Source organism: Ictalurus punctatus, chromosome 5, assembly GCF_001660625.3.
Source record: "Ictalurus punctatus breed USDA103 chromosome 5, Coco_2.0, whole genome shotgun sequence".
Lineage (NCBI taxonomy): Eukaryota > Metazoa > Chordata > Actinopteri > Siluriformes > Ictaluridae > Ictalurus > Ictalurus punctatus.
The window spans coordinates 30,974,586-30,998,887 of record NC_030420.2 but is presented as its reverse complement, the minus strand read 5'-3'; the positions used below and the strand labels follow the sequence as shown (position 1 = coordinate 30,998,887).

The window sequence follows — 24,302 nt, the reverse complement described above, 5'->3', positions numbered from 1 at the left end:
ATTATTTCCTTTCCTTTCTCTGTCTATCTCAGAGTGATTTACACACCCTCCCTCTGCTCAGCATCTGTATTTTATAGGCTATCTGAACACCGGTGGACTCTCCTTCTCCAAATGATCCGGGTCCGACCCAGTGAACTCTCATCATCACCATCATCATCATCATCATCATTAGTGTTGCAGCGGGAATGAAGCGCTGTTTAAACTCCGGTAAACACTGACGTGAGAGGACAGAGCGGAAGTTTGTGAGTGACTGAATGGATGCAGGAGTTCAGTTTGTAGTTTGAACTGCTTGGATGGATTCTGGCTCGAGCTCGAAACTGCTCATGGAAAACAGAGGTAAGAAATCAGACGTGCACGAGACTTCCCTCTCCATCTGCGCGTGCAGCTCATAAATTAGTCCAAATGTAGTCTTTGTAAAGCCCAAAGCATTTATCATCATTCATGCTGTTTGAATGAATGTGACATAATGACACCTTCATAGAAAGTTTGTTATTGTGTCGTGGAAGCATCTTGACTTCTATTAAAGTGCATTTTATGCACGCTTGCATCATTATGCATTGATGTAGACAGATATAAAAGGCAGTTTTGCATCTGCATGTATACCTATGGCATATTTCAAGCTATATCACAGTCCAAAATATTATGCATTCCAAATGCAATGTGGTATCTCCTCGTCCTCCCCTCATCCTCCCCCTTCTATACTTTCAGAAATAAAGGTACCAAACTGAACTAATCATGGGGTGGTACCATGATTAGCAGCTTAGTGTATATTTTGTTTACCTGAGAAGAGAAGGTGCATGTGGTGTACATTTAATTACCTTTTATATATATATATATATATATATATATATATATATATATATATATATATATATATATACACACACATACATATATATATGTGTATATATATGTATATATATATACACATACATACATATATATATATATATATATATATATATATATATATATATATATATATATATATATATAAAAGCTTTATAAATGTATATCCATGGTCCTATTGTCCACCTTTAAATGTTTATTTGTTTAAAGGTACTCTATGTATATTCACATTTCTAGGCGTACATTTCTAAAAGTAGTCTTGGTGGTGCTGCGCCAGCAAGAAGGAAAAGCAGGTTGATTTAGCAGGAGAATGCATCGTACTGTACGTTTGTGGAAATACTTTCACTGTTCCACAGAAGTGACACGTAACGCCGTTCACGATTTCTTACAGTCTGCTGTCACAAATGATGTTTCTGTATTGTTCATCATAATAGTTCATCAATTAACCGTCACGCTCATCCTGATGTGACGTCTCGGACTCAGCGTGTATTTCCACATTGCAAGCCATGTCACTACTAACTGCAGTGTGTTGCAATATGAAGTATATTTTGCGCATGTGGAGCATCCTTTTTTTTTTTTTTTTTTAACTTACCGCGATTAATCACGCCGAGCAAGGTGATACACAGTGAAAGGAACACCAACCGTGCTGCCTGGATCCATCCAGTTTTGAACTAGCACCTGATCTGCGGAATTAACCTCTGCAGTGTTGCGTGAATTCTTTCAGTGCTGAAAGTACTCTTACACAAATGCCCACTGTAAGCGTTCATTCAACACCAGGGTTTGGGCCGGGCTTATATTCATGACTGCTGTACAAGATGCTTGTGTGGTTATACCTGTGTGGTATTTTTAAGTGCAGAGCTTTGAAAAGAAGAAAGCAGAGCAGACAGTAACTCATGAAGGATGTGTATTTGGTGATGAACAGCTTTCCCTAATCCATATAAGCCACAGGAGTGTGCATGCAGGCTTTTGCATGATTTCCCTTCCTTCCACACAGCGAACGTCGATGCAGCCTGTTTAGGATAAAACACACTGGTGGTTTATTTTGCATGCACAGTGTGTCATTCATAATGCATGCGACTTATTCATTAGCACGCTGTAATATTAATCAGCGTGTGGTTTGACAAGCATTTTGCTGATGTTAAAGTGGTTTGGAATTATATTTGGGGTATCTTGTTTAGATATATGGCAAAATCAGCAACACATTCAATGTTTAAATGCAGATAAGTTGGTTTGACGTTGTAAGCGTTATTTCAGTGCTGTGTGTGTGTGTGTTTGCTGATTATAGCACGTACTGTATCCACACTGATGCTGATACCGCTACACAATTGTCACATGGTGTGTACATGTCAGCATAAATACATATTACATTACATTCAAGAATTTTGCTGCAAAAAACAAACAAAACAAACCCAACAAAAACATGACATCCAGTAGGCATGTGCAATATGGGCCAAACTTTTAATTATACTTTAATAATGCTTTGATTTATACACTGTATTGTTCACACTGCAACTGAGATTTTCCCTTAAAGTATATTAAAACAAACCTGAGACGATGATGGTGGTGCCACAGATAAAGGATGGCTTTGATCAAGTTTAATGATAGTTTTATGATAAAAAAGAAAAAGGTTTTTTTATTATTATTATTATACCTCAGTTCTGTTGTATTCTCTGTTAATTACCTTACTATATCAGCACTTGAAGTTTTTGTGAGACGTTTATTTAATGTTTATTTAATGGAAGGAGTCTATAGTCTTCAGGATGGAAGGCTTGGCCATTTCTGTTTTCTCTGTAACAGGACAAGCTGTTATTAGTTTTAGAGAGAGAGAGAAAAAAGAGAGAAGATTATGAGGGATGACTTGTAAAAATTATTATTATTATTATTATTATTTTTTTTTATAGCTGCTCTAACATAAGTAATAACAGGGTGTAACTTGTTTCGTAGTCATTCCACAGCATCACGTGACTATAGATAGACAAAAAGTGCAAGGTGTGTTTCTTTTCAGAAATAAAAATTCGCTCGAGGAATGAAACATTTCATTAAGCGCTGTTGTAGGAAAATAATCCACTTGAGGTGTTGTAACAGTAACTCATTGTTGATTGTTTTCCTAATATAACAGCATGTCCCAAAGTGTTTTATTGCATACTTAAAACACCATTCTGAAACGGTCAGGGCTCGTTCAATCATTCATATCGTGCAGGCTTCTGTGATATCAGTATTACTATTAACAAATGATATATTGTACAACCCTGACAGCCAGCCACAACTATCTTTTCTCATAAGTACATAATGAGGAAAGTTCATGCTTCATTGTGTAAAACAGCAAATGTCCGTCCAATCCTCTATCCAACATAGATATAGCTGTAATCAATCACTTCCATCTGATATTGATGTACTTCCAGTGTTACTTTCGACTCTGGAGCATCATAAGCTTCACAAAATGTTCCAAGCGCTGTCATTTCATCTGACACTAATGTTCACTTAGAACTGGCTCAGGTTTTAGGGACAGAATGATCAAGACACGATGAGCGTGACTCCCATAGCGGCAGAAAACTCCGAGCAGTGATGGAACACGGGGGTTTTTATCTTTTCGTCCAATTCAAAGAAGACGTAGCGCTCAGTGTGTTTAAGAACAACGAGTGAACATTACACATGATCATATGTAAATGGGTCTTATATTATGGTTTTGTAGAAAGACAAGACGTTCTGCAACTGTGACAAAGGAAATAATTCACCCTTTCAGAAAGTGACAGTAGTCTCTATTTGTAATTTAAAAAAAAAAAAAAAAAAAATACACATAATAGTGTACAACCTTTTTTTGTTTTTCTCGGCACGAGCTGAAATAGGAATAAGTGAATGAATTTTGAAAAAATTTTTAAGAGTGAACTTGTTTCTATGTGTTTCGGCGTGTAATGTCTCGGAAAATTAAACAGTCATCAATCAGATATGTAAAACAAATACAAAAACAAATCAAACACTGATATTCTGAATCTTGGAGACCTCACACCATGCTGTCATTGATTTTTTTTTTTTTTTACTAGAACATCACGACTCATCATGTTTTATGCCTTACTTATTGTATCATATTAAAATAGCAGGCATTTATATATATATATATATATATGATTTCTTTCTTCTTTGCCATGTATTTTGGCATTTATTATTAAAGTGTGTCATTTCACTGATGCATTTCAGTGTTTCGATATTTATGCTTTATAAAGAGAGACACCATTAGGATAATGTAAAAATGATTATAATCACTTGGCTGTACAGTATAAGTCTGTAAGTCTCAGCACCTGACAGACAGCAAAAAACGTGAAACAGTCCATCTGAGTTGGTATTAAGGACTCGTTCCCAGTAAGGACCCCGAGGACTCGTTCCCGGTAAACGGGAATGAGAGAACCACAAATAGGCTTCATTGCATTCTTTACATGTATTACTTCATGACATTAAACCAAGCTTTTGCTGCAGACTTTCATACAAAATGGCTTCGATTAGAAGTAGGACAGGTCAAGAGTACAGACATTTCCCAAGCCAGATGTCTAGCATTTGTAGAGCGTCTGGTCAATTTTGTCACTAAATGTGGCTAATAACATTTAATCCCTACTGACTGTTAACAAGGAAGTGTGTATACACGAAAGTACGGAGTGCCCAACAGGTGACAGGTTGTACCCTTCAAGATCCCGAAGCTTATGGCCAGAACGGTGTTCGGAAGATGTCCGTGGCCGGAGTGTATACTGCCGAGTCCATTAGTGCAATCAAATCTCATGCAAAATTCACGGAATTGTAATAAGCGCCAGAGATCGTGTCGTGTTTACAGTACGCTAAGAATAATGCTATGAGAAACACATTTCCCTCATCCTCCTAGCCATAATACTTTCTCATACATGTTAGCTTGTGTCAGATCTGCTTTCTCAGGAAAGTTCACAGATTTTAACAGTGCTCATGTTCCACAAATATCTAAGGTGCTAAATTATTCACAATTAAAAAACGTCATCGCTGGGATTTACAAGTCTACACAGCCTTCCACACAGTCCATGTTCTGTCTTTGGCCTTTTTTTTTTTTAGCATCTGAAATAATACATAGAAATCAGTCACAGTAAATAATTTATAAGACATAAAACACTTAGTATTAAAAAAAATATTAATAATGGGCTGGTGTGATGCTGCACAGCTTCTGTTACCGCCCCGGAGTTGATTCATTTCCAGTAAGAACATGCACAAAAAAATTTTGATCGCATTTTTAGTTATTTATTTATTTATTTATTTATTTATTAAAGTACAGAAGGTTGTACTTTAAAAAAAATAATAAAATCCATTTACACCTATACACTTGTTAGTGAAGTTACTTCCCTCGCCAACCTCTCTTTTTTCCCCGCGCTTGTCATGTTACCAAGAAACCACCAGGTCCTCTCTCCTAAAGACTTTCCCATGTCTGAAAACGTAAAGTTACAGCTTCACCTCTGAACGTGACAATGGAGACTCCTTCCAGAAATGTTACATAAACATCTCACACACATTAAAAAAAATCCACCATATCGACAGATACAACTTTTTAAATATTTTATGCCTAGATCACATATCCTCCTTATACGTCCATATAAGTTGTGTACTATAGAAGGCATAATGTATTACGCAGCTTGTCATGCTACCAAGAAACCGTCACAGAAAACTTAAACGAACAGCTCTGACTGTTGAAAAAAAAAAATGAAAAATGCGCTGACATCGAAGACTCATTCCATTAATGCTAATTAAAACTCCAAGTTCACAGAAAACGTCATCAATAGACACATTTTTTAAAAAGAAATAATAATCTGTTTACACGGAGAGGCTGTTATACGAGTCTCTGTGTAAGTTGTTACTACAGTAACGATAATATATGTATTATAATGAGCGCATTAATCAACAACTTCTGACCAATCAGAATCAAGCACTGATTCAGCGGCGCTGTGGCATAATGTAAAATAAGCCTTACTTCCAAGTCTTAAGTAAAATTAGAGTAAACTTGCTGTTGCTGAATAATTAAACACTTATTTATGCAAAATTACTTCATTTATTAAAATATATTATAAAAAGATAGTTAACACCACCATTAAGAAGCCACCAGACATTAATTTGCACCTCTTAGCGCTTCTTTGAGCATCTCATCCGGTCTGAACTGTATCTTTAATTTACAGATTATACGGCTGCCAGCTGGAAGATGCTCAGAACCGAAACCAGTGCAAATGTCCAAACAGATGCAATGCACACAAAACCTTTTAGAATAACTGCTGGTCATGCATTTTTCCCCCCACTTTTATCCATCCATCCTTCTTCTATACCGCTTATCCTTTTCAGGGTCGCGGGGAACCTGGAGCCGATCCCAGGAGACATGGGGCACAAGGCGGGGTACACCCTGGACAGGGTGCCAGTCTATCGCAGGGCACAATCACATACACACTCACATTCATACACTACGGACACTTTAGACATGCCAATCAGCCTACCATTCATGTCTTTGGACTGGGGGAGGAAACCGGAGTACCCGGAGGAAACCCCCGCAGCACGGGGAGAACATGCGAACTCCGCACACACAGGGCCACGGTGGGAATCGAACCCCCGATCCTGGACCCGATCAAAGAAACATCTTTCGGTTAAATATGATGTGTTTTTGAGGTTTTGAGGACCACTGAATCTACCATTCCAGAAACTTCTAACTCTGTTCTGAAAACACGAAAAAAAGCACAACCATTCCTCATCGGTACTGTATTCATTCAGGGCCCGGCGTTTTATTTTATTATTTCCCTTTTCTGGGCCGCTGAAGATGTGAAGCTATTTTAGAAGCCGCATGCTGCATTTGACACGGTGTGAACCTTTTGTCGATTGTAGAAGGAGGTGGATGGATGGATGAAGCTTCAAAAGTACCGGCCATACTTCTGAAGTAGCTACTGAGCAGAATGTCATATAATCCTGAATTAATGCATCATCTGGGGGAAGACGCCATCGATCCAAAGTGTGCGAGCTGTGCGCAGGCTCGTTTTTATAAATTTCAGAGTCTATTAGCTGTGAGGTCCTCGGTGCCGTTCTCAGAGGCCTCGTTCCAGATCCGTTTTGTTCTCACAGCTGCTGATTACATCAGGTGTGTTGTGAGCTGCAATAGATCAAATCTTTGACAGGCGGGTTTATTTATTTATTTATCTAGCACTTTATTATAGAGTGCATTTCACGTGTTTGAAAGTGCTTTACATTATTTGCAACCCCCCCCCCCCCCCCCCCCCCCCCAAATAAATAAATAAATAAATAAATAAATAAATAAACCCTCAAAAAGTATGAAATTGAATAAATACAGATGGGTGAAAAATGAACGTAAAAAAAAAAAATCTCTGAAACTGTACTGGAGCTCTGAACGCCGTTCTTTCAGAAGACATTTCTCCAGTTTGCGTTTTGATGAGTGCTGTCTAACAGGTCGCGGCAAAACCTCCCACAGGTGTTCGATTGGGTTGCGAGCTGTTGACTGTAAAGCTCTAAACATATGATTGGCATCATTTTTATGTTGCGTCATTGATTTGTAGTGTTGCTTCTCTCTAGGGTGATGAGTGGAGCCAAAACAAGCCAGAAAAAGAAATAAATTTGTGTGTCCCCCACAGTATCATAGAACCTTCATTTTTCTTTTAATTTGTCCAAAACAACACACACACACACACACACACACACAAGTCTAGTCCAACCTCAGTGGTGAGTAGATACCCAAGCACCAAGACTTAAGGTCAGCAGTTTTCTTTAGAATACTATACAATCAAAGTTGAATAATTATTGCTTGATTTTTTAATAAAAAAAAAAAAAAAGTCATTAGAAAAACATTACAGATTCCTGAAGCTCCTACTTTTTAGCTTCATCAAGAAATCCAGAAAATATTCATACTCAAACTGGAAATGCTACACAGGTTCTACCTCCTTCCCCTGGAAAACAAGTGCTGGAAAGCCTTTATTTGCATATCGAAACATGATTGGCTCATATATTTTATGATGTAATAGCTGAATTGAATACTAAATAACAGTAACATTAAAGCTAAATACTACTACAGTGTAACATGTAGTAACATTGAATACTAACGTTTTTCAAGATTTGTAGCTCTCCTTATGAAATTTATGTTAATATTAACCTGGTTGAATTTGCATATAGATGGGAGCAGTGGTGCATCAGTGGTTATACACGTCAACAACAGGCCTTTCCATCACTATCTTCCTTTTGTGTGTATAAAATGTTGCGAAGTGCGGTTTACAGGACACACCTGACTATACCATGTCACTACTGTAAATTGCACAATACCTCACTTCATGTAAATATCACCAAAGTACTGTATATTCTTTTTTTCTTCTTTTTTTTTTAAACAACCATTGTTATGAATGTCTTATAGCATATATGACACTGATATTTATATTCCTATATTGGTCCAATGCTCCACAATATACTGCACAATTTTTAAAACATGTACAGGCAGTTATTAGGTGATTTACGAAAAGTAATTGTAAGGGGAGAAAAAAAAAAACGGCATTACGTGCGAAGTACTAGGTGGAAAGGATGCAGAATGAGCAAAAATATTCCGAAAGATGCTGACTTCATGTGTCTGGGAGGAAGCACATGTTAGTCTTCACCTTTCCCTGTTCGTAGCTGTCGTATGATGGGAGCTGGGAACGCTCAGGCAGAAATGCGGGTAAAATGGTGTTAACAGGCATCCCAAAGTATAATATCTACCATTCGGTCGTATTAATTTGTACACAGTTGCCGTTCCTTTAATGACTTTCAGGTGTAGGAACTCACACTGCGCCCTTCCGAACGTGCAGGTAGAATCGCCCTAATTTGCATATTCATTAAGGCCAACGCACAAAAACAAGTTCTATTTCACTCGGGTGAAACCCACATTTCCCTATAGACCCTTTTTTTTGCAGGTTCTGAGTCTGCACATGTTCCCACACATACAGGTTTATATATATATATATATTATAGCACATACAAAGCCAAAACAAAGGCAAGTGAAGAACAGGGAGCTGACTCAAACTGCTCCATAGACGAGCCTGAGCTGATAACTAGGTTTCCACATTGATCGTTCTTCCAACAATCCTGAAAAGCTTTAGGTAATCGCATTTATTAATGGAATGGGAAAAGAAAACGTTTTGATGGATGAGCTCGAGATATGTTCTAAAGCCTTCTGTTCTGCCATGGCCTTGTTATCGATCGCTACTACTATTATTGACTTCTGCCTTTCTGGATGTCATGAACGTAAACACCGGTCTTCATCGTGTAGCGTTCATGTGGAACGAAAGCCTAATAAACACTGTAATATGATGATGATGATGATGATAATGATGTGGGACTACTGCTAACAAGCTTGCTGATGGTCTTGGCATTCAAAGTAAAGATTGAACAAGTGTATATTTTATGTCTAAGAGCCTGTTTAAGAGCCTGTCAGAGGCGTCTATTGAAAATACTGCAGTATTTACTTCTCCTGTGTAATGAATGGATTATAACCCAGTCAATATGCAGACTGTTATAAACCTCTCTTTGCATCTTCGAAAGCTCCCATTATGTTTAGCGGCTCCGAGTGATGTTCCATCAGCAGGAAAATCACATTTGCGAGAGTGCGCACTCGACTCGTGTCTCCTCACATTACTGTCTGATTGTGAGCCTCTGCCAGTTTGCGGAATTAAATTACGCCCCTGCGAGTGATGAAACCTCTTTCAAAACAATTAGTTTGCATTATAACGTATGACATTTAAACTCACGCAAACGATGACAGCTTTCTCTGGCCTGTAAACATGAGCGCACACACGTAAACGCGCGCATTCGACACAGGGCGCGCGCATAGGCTATTGCACGCATGTGACATTTCAGATATTGCAAATGAGAGTAAAGCAGACGTGATGCTGGACAAATTTCATATTGGATTTTTCAATTTGACGTGTATCAGCTGTGTGACGAGAAAGCAGGCCCTTCTGGCCGGCCAGGCTGAAAACTAGAGCAGGCGAAAATGTGATAATAGTGGGGAGATTTGGTTTTGCTGACGAATGTAATATCCACTGCTTACTGCAAATGCTATCAAAGCCCAACATGTGCTGCAGTACAGGAGAGCTCAGGGTTTCATACCGGGAACACAACACGTGAAAACCCCATTCCGCATTTGTGAGCATTCAGCAACCAGAGACAATTCGCTAGCTTGGTTTCACACTGACACACACTCACGGTAAACACACTCTAACACACACTCACGGTAACACACTCTAACACACACTCACGGTAACACACTCTAACACGCACTCACGGTAACACACTCTAACACACACTCACGGTAACACACTCTAACACGCACTCACGGTAACACACTCTAACACACACTCACGGTAACACACTCTAACACGCACTCACAGTAACACACTCTAACACACACTCACGGTAACACACTCTAACACACACACGGTAACACACCCTAACACGCACTCACGGTAACACACTCTAACACACACTCACGGTAACACACTCTAACACACACTCACGGTAACACACTCTAACACATACTCACGGTAACACACACTCACGGTAACACACACTCACAGTAACACACTCTAACACACACTCACGATAACATTCTAACACACACTCACGGTAACACACTCTAACACGCACTCACGGTAACACACTCTAACACACACTCACAGTAACACACTCTAACACACACTCACAGTAACACACTCTAACACACACTCACGGTAACACACTCTAACACACACTCACGGTAAACACACTCTAACACACACTCACGGTAAACACACTCTAACACACACTCACGGTAACACACTCTAACACACACTCACGGTAAACACACTCTAACACACACTCACGGTAACACACTCTAACACACACTCACGGTAACACACTCTAACACGCACTCACAGTAACACACTCTAACACACACTCACGGTAAACACACTCTAACACACACTCACGGTAACACACTCTAACACACACACGGTAACACACGGTAACACGCACTCACGGTAACACACTCTAACACACACTCACGGTAACACACTCTAACACACACTCACGGTAACACACTCTAACACACACTCACGGTAACACACACTCACGGTAACACACACTCACAGTAACACACTCTAACACACACTCACGATAACATTCTAACACACACTCACGGTAACACACTCTAACACGCACTCACGGTAACACACTCTAACACACACTCACAGTAACACACTCTAACACACACTCACAGTAACACACTCTAACACACACTCACGGTAACACACTCTAACACACACTCACGGTAAACACACTCTAACACACACTCACGGTAACACACTCTAACACACACTCACGGTAAACACACTCTAACACACACTCAAGGTAACACTCTAACACACACTCACGGTAACACACTCTAACACACACTCACGGTAAACACACTCTAACACACACTCACGGTAACACACTCTAACACGCACTCACGGTAACACACTCTAACACACACTCACGGTAAACACACTCTAACACACACTCACGGTAACACTCTAATACACACTCACGGTAACACACTCTAACACACACTCACGGTAACACACTCTAACACACACTCACGGTAAACACACTCTAACACACACTCACGGTAACACACTCTAACACACACTCACGGTAACACACTCTAACACACACTCACGGTAACACACTCTAACACACACTCACCGTAAACACACTCTAACACACACTCACGGTAACACACTCTAACACACACTCACGGTAACACTCTAATACACACTCACGGTAACACACTCTAACACGCACTCACGGTAACACACTCTAACACACACTCACGGTAAACACACTCTAACACACACTCACGGTAACACACTCTAACACACACTCACGGTAACACACTCTAACACATACTCACGGTAAACACACTCTAACACACACTCACGGTAACACACTCTAACACACACTCACGGTAACACACTCTAACACACACTCACCGTAAACACACTCTAACACACACTCACGGTAACACACTCTAACACACACTCACGGTAACACACTCTAACACACACTCACGGTAACACTCTAATACATACTCACGGTAACACACTCTAACACGCACTCACGGTAACACACTCTAACACACACTCACGGTAAACACACTCTAACACACACTCACGGTAACACACTCTAACACACACTCACGGTAAACACACTCTAACACACACTCAAGGTAACACTCTAACACACACTCACGGTAACACACTCTAACACACACTCACGGTAACACACTCTAACACACACTCACGGTAACACACTCTAACACACACTCACCGTAAACACACTCTAACACACACTCACGGTAACACACTCTAACACACACTCACGGTAACACTCTAATACATACTCACGGTAACACACTCTAACACGCACTCACGGTAACACACTCTAACACACACTCACGGTAAACACACTCTAACACACACTCACGGTAACACACTCTAACACACACTCACGGTAACACACTCTAACACGCACTCACGGTAACACACTCTAACACACACTCACGGTAACACTAACACACACTCACGGTAAACACACTCTAACACACACTCACGGTAACACACTCTAACACACACTCACGGTAACACTCTAATACACACTCACGGTAACACACTCTAACACACACTCACAGTAACACTCTAATACCCACTCACAGTAACACACACTAATACACACTCTAACACACACTCACGATAACACTCTAACACACACTCACAGTAACACTCTAATACCCACTCACAGTAACACACACTAATCCACACTCTAACACACACTCACGGTAACACACTCTAACAGACACTCACGGTAACACACACTCACGGTAACACACTCTAACACACACCCACGGTAACACACTCTAACACACACTCACAGTAACACACACTAATACACACTCTAACACACACTCAAAGTAACACACTCTAACACACACTCACAGTAACACTCTAATACCCACTCACAGTAACACACACTAATACACACTCTAACACACACTCACAGTAACACACTCTAACACACACTCACAGTAACACACTCTAACACACACTCACAGTAACACACTCTAACACACACTCACAGTAACACACACTCACAGTAACATACTCACAGTAACACACTCTAACACGGTTTACCCTCTGCACACTGGAGAGTAAAAAATGTTAGCCAAAAAGTAATAATAATATTTTTTTAAACTCAAGAAAAGATACATATTTGAGATTGAATCTGGCTGTACATCTGTCCATCCCTCTATCTATCCACCCACCCATCCATCAGTCTGTCTTTATTTAGCCATTTCTGTCAGTGCATCCTTCCATCCTTCAGTCATCTGTCTGTTGATCTCTCCTTCTTTCTGTCAGTGCACTCATCCATCCAAGCATGTGTCTTTCCATCCTGTCTTTCAGCAGTGATTCTGTCTGCTCATCCATTCATCCATCCATCCAGCCATCCATCAGGTTATTTGTCTATTTTTCTCTCTATTCATCTGGCTGTCTGCCCATGCATCTATCTATGTATCTATCTATCTAGCTATCTGTCTGTCTGTCTGTCTGTCTCTGTTTTTATTTATCTTTTCTTCTGCCCATCTATTCATCCAACCATCCATCCATTAATTTATCCAACTATTCATTATATCATCAATTTCTTTCATCCGTCCGTCAGTCATTCCATCTGTCCATTCATTGACCCATTTTTCCATCCGTGCTTCCTATCTATCTAACCACCTCTGTCCATCCATACATACATGCAGACATAATCCACCCATCCTTTCTCGTCTGTCTGTTTATGTATCCGTTCATCCAACCTTCCCTTCTTCTGTCAATCCAATTGATTTATTTGCCCCATTTATCCATACATGCATCCGATCTTTTCAACTGTTCTTTTGACCAATCTATCCATCCATTTATTAAGATTCTTGCATGTATCTACGCATCACAGTGTTTACTTCTGTCATTCCTATTTGCACACCTAATAAAGATATTTTCATGTGTTTATTCCACCTTTACACCTTTATGGCTTTTGGACTTTTAGCCCCGTACATTCTTAAAAACCTCCACAACCTTTATCTCCTTCTCTCTATCAGTCTCTTTTCTTTACTATCTGTCAATTTCTTGGCCTCCATGCTCCTTCCTCTTTTGTGTCGTCTGCCCCCCTGTTTCATTTCCACTCAGTCGATACTGTGGCTCTCTCCAGACCTCAGTGAAAAGCAGTCGCTCTGCACCTGGCCTTGCCATCGCTCTAAATCAGATGAGTGTGTTTACCTCTGCTCCCCGACGTGCTGCCATCTGCCATCCCATAATGCTCTTCATTCATTCAGACTAACCTGCTGATAGCAGTCTAGCTGCTGGAGGACACACCTGCAATCTGTAGCCTGTAGCACAGCTCCCATCATCCCGTCTTACAGGGTCACCTCAATGGCTTCCCAATTTCATGCACTGCTTACTGTGATTGTACGAGAGTGTGTTGTAAAGCTGCCATGAGAACATTCCAATCAAAGTAATACATTTATTTTTTTTATAACAGATAACCAAGTGGTTTTATCAGATCCGTGGCCTGAATGTTTGATAGGAATGGCATGGCAGCAGACTAGAGAACACGGCAGTTATTTTGTCTCCGCGATGAAAAATTAGTCCACGGCTCATCATTTTTTGTTATATCGTTGACAGGTTCTTTGGGTCGTGGATGAACGCTTGCTGTAAAACCCAAACGTGCCATGGCGTCCCACTCCCCGCCGTCCCCGTTATTAGATCTCAGACTGCAGCCGAGTTGGACCGGCCGCCACTCACCCACGTGGCCACGCCTCCTGTGGATCTTCTGCGTGTGCGTCAGCCCAGCTTTGATGGCGCACCAGCACACGCACCCGCATTCGATCAAAATCCCCGGTGACGTCACACTCGGTGGACTCTTCCCCGTGCACTCCAAAGGGCCCCTGGGTCAAGCATGTGGTGAGATTAAAAAGGAGAAAGGAGTCCATCGTATGGAAGCCATGCTGTACGCGCTGGACCAAATCAACAGTGACCCCGAGCTGCTGCCCAACATCACACTGGGCACGCGGATTCTGGACACGTGCTCTCGAGACACCTACGCGCTGGAGCAGTCGCTCACGTTTGTCCAGGCACTTATTCAGAAAGATACGTCCGATATCCGGTGCTCCAACGGTGAGCAACCGATCATACGAAAGCCGGAGCGTGTGGTGGGTGTGATCGGGGCATCGGCCAGCTCTGTCTCCATCATGGTGGCTAACGTGCTTCGGCTCTTTGAGGTGAGTCAAACGTGTGTATATGTGTGTGCTTATTAAGGTCACATGACACTATTTGTCTTTCCTAGCGCCTGAGACTTTTGAAACAGGAAGTAGTTTGGGGAAACGTGTTACTCTACTGTTTAAAGCAAGGATTGCACTGTACAATTTTGCAAACAAACAAATCTAAAAGAATTCTAAATAATTATTCTTAAGCATAATGCGATGAGCCTATTTAGTGCAATTGTGACCAATGATGGCTGACGACAAAGATCTGGCAGTGTCAAAAAAAAAAAAAAAATTCTATTAAAATCTCAGCTTTTCTATAATGTTCTTCTCAAAGCCACCAATAGGAGGACGGCATAGGATGACGCAAAACACAGTGGATGCTTACAGATATGGTGATGGCAAGGGGCAAAACATAAGCGAAACATGCTAACGGACAGAAAAATGATCCTAGGCCGAAATCTGCGGTAATCTTGAAAAATCGCAAGCTCCTCCGAATATTGCCGAGTTCTGCGATCGCAGAATCATGTAATCCTGGAAGGACTGATGTGAATGTGAATGTGATGATTCAGCCAAACCCCCACGACTGGACACAAATCGATCGTCTCAGAAAATCACAGCACACAATAAAACATTTTGTGACTGGTTAGCATACTGCAAGCCAATGGAACAACAATTAACAAACCGCATATAGTGTATCCCTAGCGCCTGTCCAGATCAGCTATCCTTAACAAAAGAAGATGGATCAGCTAAATCAGTCTGTGAGTATCTTAATTCCCAGAGACAGTTTTAATCTCTTCTCAAACTCCCCGGACACGTCTGTGGCTCCAGACGCTCCCTTACAGTCGTAACTATATACCTTTATACTGCGCTTACTGGATAATTCATAGTAGTTACAGGATTATATGCTTTACAATGAATAACTCGATAATATTATAAGATTCTAAGGGGTTGCAACAGACTGCTGAACTTTTTCCACAGAGTGTATCGCGTGGTCAAGTTTCTCTGGGCCCTATTTTTGTGCAAATGTAATTTGCTGATTTTGCAAGTTTGCTTTGGTATAACGGGCTTCTTTCTATTTTAGCCTAGTTTTTGTGTTCAGAAACGAGCATGCCTGCACTGATTTGGCCTGAGTTGCGCAACACAGGTGCGACTTTGGAAATCTGCCGTTGCACGAGTATTTTCAAACCTACTTTAGGCCAAAACGCCTCCAGAGACCCACTCTGAGTGCTAATGCAGTGCAGAACTGGCATTTTCCTGGCTTGAAAGTCTTGTCCCATTTCTTATAACCCGGTTTAGTGCGTGTACATTATTTACAGCTACATTTACGGTACTGCGCAAAAGTCACATGTAAAGAAATTCTGCAAAGCAAAGATGCCTTCAAGAAGACGAATGAAATGAAACATTTCTACATATAAAAATGGACTATAAAGAACAATGAAAAGGGAAAAAAGAAAAAAAAAAGTCGGTATTTGGTGTGTCCACAGTGTGAGGTACACATTTATAAGGACATTGATTTTATGAGAAAATTGGTATGTTCTTTCAAGCATGATGGAGAACATGCCAGAGGTCCTCTGGACACACTGGCTATCGCACTTGTCTTCATTGCGTTTTTATCTAAAAAAAAAAAAAAAAAAAGGGTCCGTTACTTAAAATTTTAGACTCTTTAATGACATTTAAACATTTCTCTGGAATATTTTTTTGTTGATTTATTTTGGAAAATAAATGTTTGGAAAACTAAAATGTCCTTATTTATTTATTTATTTATTTATTTATTTATTTATTTATTTATTTTGCAGACACACTAATCCAGAGGAGATAAAAACAAAACAAACCTTCTGTAACAATTTGATACGTATACGTATCCACAGCAGGGTCTGAAATTCTGAGGTCACACTGAAAATCTGGGATTTATTTTTTTATTTGTTTAGAATTGGAAATAAACAGAAGGTTTTAGAATGTTGAAATATTTCAAACCAAGAAAGTAAATGTTCAACATCTTTAATATTTACTATTCGGGTTTCTGCACTGTTTCTACGTCCTGATTTAAATGTGAATAAATGTGTGACTTTGACCACGTTAACCGCTTAGTACAAAAGGTCAGATTTTCCTCATGCCTAATCTCTTCTTCTCAAGCGTGTTCAGACGATTTGATCTAAAAACGGATCATCGGGTTTTAGCGCAAACTTGTGGCGTGCGTTCCGGCTCGAGTGCACGCTGTGATTAAAGTAAAAAGATGACGTACCAAATACTACTCTGAAATTCATGTAAATATTTCACAGATTCTATAGTTTGTTGTCAGTAATATAATTTGTAATGAAAATAGAAGCATTTAACTAGTGGCCTCAGACCTTTGCACCCACTGAACATGTACATAGACATATATACAAGATATGCACCGATACTAAATTTCTCAGCCGATACCGATAACCGATTATTCAGAGCGATATCGGCCGATACCGATAACCGATTATTCAGAGCGATATCGGCCGATACCGATAACCGATTATTCAGAGCGATATCGGCCGATACCGATAACCGATTATTCAGAGTGATATCGGCCGATACCGATAACCGATTATTCAGAGTGATATCGACCGATACGATAACCGATTATTCAGAGCGATATCGGCCGATACCGATAACCGATTATTCAAAGCGATATCGGCCGATACCGATAACCGATTATTCGGAGCGATATCGGCCGATACCGATAACCGATTATTCGGAACGATATCGGCCGATACCGATAACCGATTATTCGGAGCGATATCGGCCGATACCGATAACCGATTATTCGGAGCGATATCGGCCGATACCGATAACCGATTAATCGGAGCGATATCGGCCGATACGATAACCGATTATTCGGAGCGATATCGGCCGATACCGATAACCGATTATTCGGAGCGATATCGGCCGATACGATAACCGATTATTCGGAGCGATATCGACCGATACGATAACCGATTATTCAGAGTGATATCGGCCGATACCGATAACCGATAACCGATACCGATACAATTCTGAAGCAAATGCAAATAAAAACTTTATTTTCTCCATTTCAACAAGTTATTTCACAGTAACTGGTCTCATAAGCCGAAAACACTTTACTCTAATTCACATTAACACATGAACTCAATTCTGAAGATTCAAGTAAGATTTCTTAACTTAACTTAACTCATATTAACGTTGCCTGAATTCTAAAAAGGGGGGGAATTGCAGTTTTATCATCATTCCACACAAGAAACATCATCTTTACACACAGCATTAAATCGATGTGGTTTCCCGCCCTCTTTTGATTGACAGGATATAATCGGCCCTGATCATCGGATGTTTTTAAACTATCGGCCGATAGCCGATAGCGGGAAGAATAGCCTTTATCGGCCGATACATCGGTGCATCTCAAATATATACATATACATACTGCATTGTTTCAACATTATACCATGGCACTGTTGAATTGTCGAATCTGATTGGTCAGAAGGTGTTGATGAGTATTACTAACAATTTAAACAATAGAGACTTTTTATATCAATGAAGAAGAAGCAGAAGAAGAAGAAATAAGAAAAATAATAAGAAGAAAAGGCCTTTATGATGAAAGAAGAAGAAGAAGAAGAAGCCTTTATTAGTCACATAGGCTTCTTCTTCTCCTCCTCCTCCTCCTCCTCCTCCTTCAATGAACTTCAAGAAAAGCCCCAGCATAACAGTAACCCTAATTAAAGTATGCTCATCTCTAACTATGAATTTTCAGTATTGAGATCATCGTGGCGTATGGAAGGTACTGTACGTCATATTCCATAAAATGTGGCAAAAAGTTTTGGAAAAGTTTTTTGAACACCCTATACTTGACCATTTTTATTTCAACTGCCTCATTTTAAATACTCAGAATTTTCTAAATCTAATCAGGGAACAGATAAAAGTTAATAGAGAATTTTTTTTTTTGACTTTACTGAACTGAGAAATGATAGAAATGACTTTATTATATTGGAACGAAGCTTTTATCACTCTAATTAGACACGTAAGGCGTATTTATGTTTTAAAGTTAATACTAGCACTGTCTGTGAATGTTTTTTTTTCTCTCTCTATAAGTTTAACAGCTTTACCCTCAGAGTACAGCTACTTTTAATAAAGCACTCATTTCCCATTGAGTAACATTAGGATGTGAGAAAGAGTGGTTAATAAGTTCCAGCAAGATTTAACGTTCCTCTTTTAATTGCTTTTTGGCATTATTCTGTGGGCTGTGTATAGAATAGTGATTAAACTAAATAAAACATTTAAAAAAAAAAAAAGGTAACTGTCAGTGTAACTGAGATGTAATTTTGCATATGTGTGCTCTATACTTTTCTATGAGATCACAGAAGGTGTCATTTGAACTCTCCGACCTCTTTAACCTGACGTAAATCCTGTAAATCAGCTTTGGCATGGATGCTTAGTTGATTCCTCTATGCTGGTGAGACTTGGCTCCAGTAACCCAGGGCAACTGTTAATTGACAAGTATGTAATTAGTCAGGGTAACTAATCACGTCGAGTAATCAGGCTCTCCGCTGTTCTCTGCTCCCTGAGGCCCTAGCTATCGGTTTGGTTTTTCTCTTAGTAGTGACACAAGTTTGAGTGGGAAACACTAGAGTTATTTTATGTTTTTTTTTTTTTTTTTAATGTCACAACTGTTCCCCCTAAACAGCGGTCAAATACTGGTGCAATAAAATGGGCTGAAAACATCACCTCCTTGGTGATGAGGAACGTGTTACAGTATGAGCTCAGAAGGATTTCGAAACGTCCAATCTGGCAAGACAGACCGCCCGAAACCCTGTCTGGCATCACAAAGCACCCCAGTGCATATTGACAAGTGTTTGATCTACATATCAAAAAATAGCCAGCTTTCTCTGGAGAGCGCCAGCTGGCTGAAATGTGTTCATGGCCAAGCTGACAGCAGTGTAAAACTACAAAAGGCTGCCTGAATATTTTATCCGAAAGGTCACCACTGTTTCAGAAACAGAGCCTGTCTTCATCGCCATAATGAAGCGTGCGAACACGGCGGACAATGATTTAACATTTCAAATGGGGAATAATTCATTACATATGCTCATACCACAGCGCTGTTGGATTCGCCATTCTGAGTGCTCAGGAAACAACGGCTTTGATAGGAGTTCCACCTGCAAGATAAATCACAGGTCGTATTGTAATGCGCTTGTTCTAATAGGTTATTGATTCCATAGGAACAGATAGCGGTATAGCGGATGTCCTGTTACTTACAAACAACCATTCTAACTGTTGCTATGGTGAAGGTCTCCGTAAAAAGAGATGTTTATATGTTAAGATCTTATTTATCGAAGGAGTCTCCAGTGTTCTCCCACATGAAAAACTGTTCCTGACAATTTCCTGATTTCCAGCTTCTCAGGAACAATGACTAGCTGTGGTCGTCCCCCCCCCCCCCCCCCCCTTTATCTTACTTTAAGAGTAAGCAAAAATAGTGGCTGGTGAGGGAATGACTGTTTATAACTGCTATAATATAAGTAATAACGTCATGGTAGTAATAGTAACTCCTTTGTTTTGGGCCACATCACACCACCCCTTATAGATTATTATTATTTTGTTGATGATCCTTGATGTTTTTTCTATATATAAAAAGTTACAGTTGTTGATATGGTGAGGTTTTCTGTAAGGAGGTGTTTATTTAGCGTTTATGGGTGGAGTCAGCACGTTGTAACGGTCGGTCAGTAAGTTGTTTCACGATTAAATGTATCTACGAATGGATGAAAGAAAGTATGGCGTTCTTTAATTAATCAAATAAAAGCAAGCACTGGCGGATTGATTCGTATAGAGAAATAAAACACTTCGGGCAACTGGATTTGGGGGGAGGGTTTGGGCTGAAACCCGGACACCTCAGAATGTGCTGGAAAAGAATCAATTTTAGAGTGCATTACACCACGGCAGTCATTGATTAATTTTTCTTGTAACGGCACACATCAAGTGTTTTATTCCTCACATCATGACGGTATTCTGTCAATCTAATACAAGCCAGTGTGCTGGTTTACACTGTAGCTCCTGGTTCGAGCTGTATTTTGGACCGAATAAAGCAACGCATTTGAAGAGGAGTTCATTTTAGCCTGCAGCAAAAACGGACAAGATTGCCAAGGATTGCCTTTATGTTTGGGCATTGCTGCCAAAAGAATTGCTCACTGATCCATGACCAGCACCAGGCTGCTCTCAGAAAAAGGAACACGAGGTATGGAGTATTTGTTGGAAAATAAAAGTATCTTCAGGGTAAACAAGTCATTCAGCCCGGTTCAATAGCACTCTTCGAAAAACTCCCCTCTCGCTGGCAGCCATGTTCGAGGGCTTGGCTTTCTCCCCGTCTTCTTCTGCCGTTTCGGCTAACCGAGAAAGTACAGAATCTCTGTGACAAATTTGTCGATTCGCACCCCAGTAAAAGCGCATATCTCAGCCGCTCCTGCCTGGACTTCCTCTACACTCTAATCCATCCTACACGGCTCTTATGTAAGGCGGTGAATTAGAAAGAAGGAGGTTTAAGGAGGGAGGAAGACTGAGCACATGTACAGCTCTGCTCTGTTTTCCTTCAGTTTGTTCAGAAGAGGAAAGAGAGATAGATTTGATGAGAGACGAATCTGCTCTAATGGAACCTGAAGGCAGCATCAGTGCTGGGTGTTAGAGTTCGGGTTATAGTTGTAAAGACAGCTCGACTTAAGCTCCACTTCACTTCATCGCTTCTATAAATGTCTCATAAGAGCATCTGTTCTAGCATGTTCCAACATCCCAAACAGTCATACGATAATCACACTCAGCTAGGTGAATATAACACTCAGTGAGTTGGGCGTAAACAGGAATACGTACCGTGCCACCAGTTGTGCGTCCAAGATTCTGTCTTGGCACGTTATACTTATTGGAGGTCTTGGCTTGCTATCTCAAATGCTCATGCCCAGTTTTGTTGATATTATTGTTTGTGTGGTGGTTTGTTGTTTTTAATGCCATTGGTCACACGAATGGCTGAGAGATTAGAAAAACACTGGAGGAACCTTTTCAGGAACTCAGACATTTTAGATGAGTTCCCTGCAGTGGAACGTTTTTTTTTTTTTTTCCCCCCAGCAACTCTGAAACTTTAGATGTATTTCCACCCCACCAGTGGAGTTTTTTCAGGAACTCTGAAACTTTAAACTTGGCACTGGAGGAACCTTTTCAGGAACTTCAGCAGATTTTATGTGCGTATACTACTGGATAAACCTTTTTAGGAACTTGGGTACTTTAGACATCTTATCAGCAATGGAATTCCAATTGAGGGAATTGAGAGAGAAACTGTTTAGACATGTCATCACTAGTAGAAATATTAGATGTTTCCACCAGTGGAACCGTTTCAGGAACTCTGATCATTTGGGTCTGTTCCTACTGGAGGAACCTTTTCAGGAACATAGAAAGTTGTATGTGGTTTCCAATGGATAACATTTTTCAGTAACCCGAGAACTGTTTGTGTTATCACCGGTAGAACCTTTTCAGAAACTTTACAGTAGGTGTGTTTGTGCTGGAGGAACCTTTTCAGGAACTTAGCAGATTTTATGTGTGAAGCTACTGGATAAACATTTTCAGAATATCCAAACACATCCGGTTTTTATTTTTATCAAGTTTGTAGACAGCCTAGAGCCACTTGGAAGCCGTGGAGATGGCATTGGACTGCAACTGATGCGGGCAGTTTTGGTGCGGTGTCTTTTTGCGCTCGGGTCTCCATTGCACAGCTGATTGCCCAGCTGCACTTTTGTTTTATCATGTAGCACACAGTTATAGAAGGGATTTATTAACAATCACACTATCCGTTGGTACCCAGATGAGGACGGGTTCCCTTTTGAGTCTGGTTCCTCTCAAGGTTTCTTCCTCATATCATCTCAGGGAGTTTTTCCTCGCCACCGTCACCGTCGCCTCTGCCTTGCTCATTAGGGACAAATTCATCAGTTAAAAATTTAGATTGGAAATTGATATATTTCTGTAAAGCTGCTTTGTGACAACGTCAGTTATAAAAAGCGCTAAACAGATCAAACTGAATTGAATCGAACTGAACATTATGCTATGGAATGTTGAACATTAAAGTTTTTTTCAGTGGACTGATCTAAAAAAAAAAAAAGAATGATATCCTACTGGTTCAGAGGAAATGCAAATAAGATAGACAGTGGCAGTTGTCCATATGAGAACATCTGTCTTTAGCAAAGCCTCTAATTAGACGTCCAAAATATACAGCCAGAAGCAGAAGAGAGACAAAAGCAAGGAGTCCAGCAGAGCTGAGGAGCAGCAGCTCCATTAAAACAGACCCTTTTTACATCTGAGTACATAGAAGCAGCGAACTGCTGCCTGTCATTATTCCGGTTCGAGGCCTGCTCCTTCAGGCGCAGACAAAACCTCGACAATCACCTCGTTCTGTTTATCAGGTGTGTGTTTTTCCTGTTTGCTGCTTTAATGTGCAAAAGCATTTATCCCATGTCTGTTTAGCATGACAAAAGGCTCGGTGCTGATGTGTGCTGGAGTGTTCAGCTGCGCCGCTCAGGTTGGAATCGTACAATATCATAAAACAAATTGTGTGCACTCAGAAGTGACAATATTGGTGAGTTTCACAGCCTTTGATGTTTCAGGGACAGGTGTTTGGGTGTCAGTCTGTCATGCCATTTTCTCAGTTTATGTTTATTTAATGCATTTGCAGTACATTGTTATTCAAGTGTGTCATTTTTAGCACCCCCTGCTGCATGTGAGGGGAATTGCAATTATTATTAAACGATGCATTTGGATACTATACAGTATATGCTACATGGGTTAATATTCTGATCATGAATCAGGTGTAACGTGCAGAAGGAAGAGGTAGGTAGTGCTTAAACTCAGCGTGAAGTGTAATCTGAGAGTCATTGTACGTAGCTGGGGTCAAAACACAGGAACATAGATTAACACCAGGATAATCCATCATGAAAATACGAAAACAGACAAGGGAAATCCAAACCAGGGAGTACTACAAGATACAAAGCACAGGCAACAGAGGAAACCAATGCTGCGTCCGAAATAGTATCCAAGGTGAGAATTAGTGTGTCCCAAATCGTAGTATGTTGAAATGAGTATCCCAAAAATACCTGGA

At 40.3% G+C, this 24,302-nt stretch overlaps 1 protein-coding gene across 1 annotated transcript in view; it reads left to right on the top strand.

The window, feature by feature from the left end:
* Window positions 1-24,302, top strand: part of grm6a (glutamate receptor, metabotropic 6a) — a 76,795-nt gene continuing 52,493 nt past the window's right edge. The window contains exons 1-2 of the mRNA XM_047155728.2: window positions 1-336; window positions 14,601-15,196. Coding sequence (XP_047011684.1) covers window positions 14,648-15,196 — 549 coding nt within the window. The 5' untranslated portion in view covers window positions 1-336; window positions 14,601-14,647. The remainder of the gene's footprint in view (window positions 337-14,600; window positions 15,197-24,302) is intronic.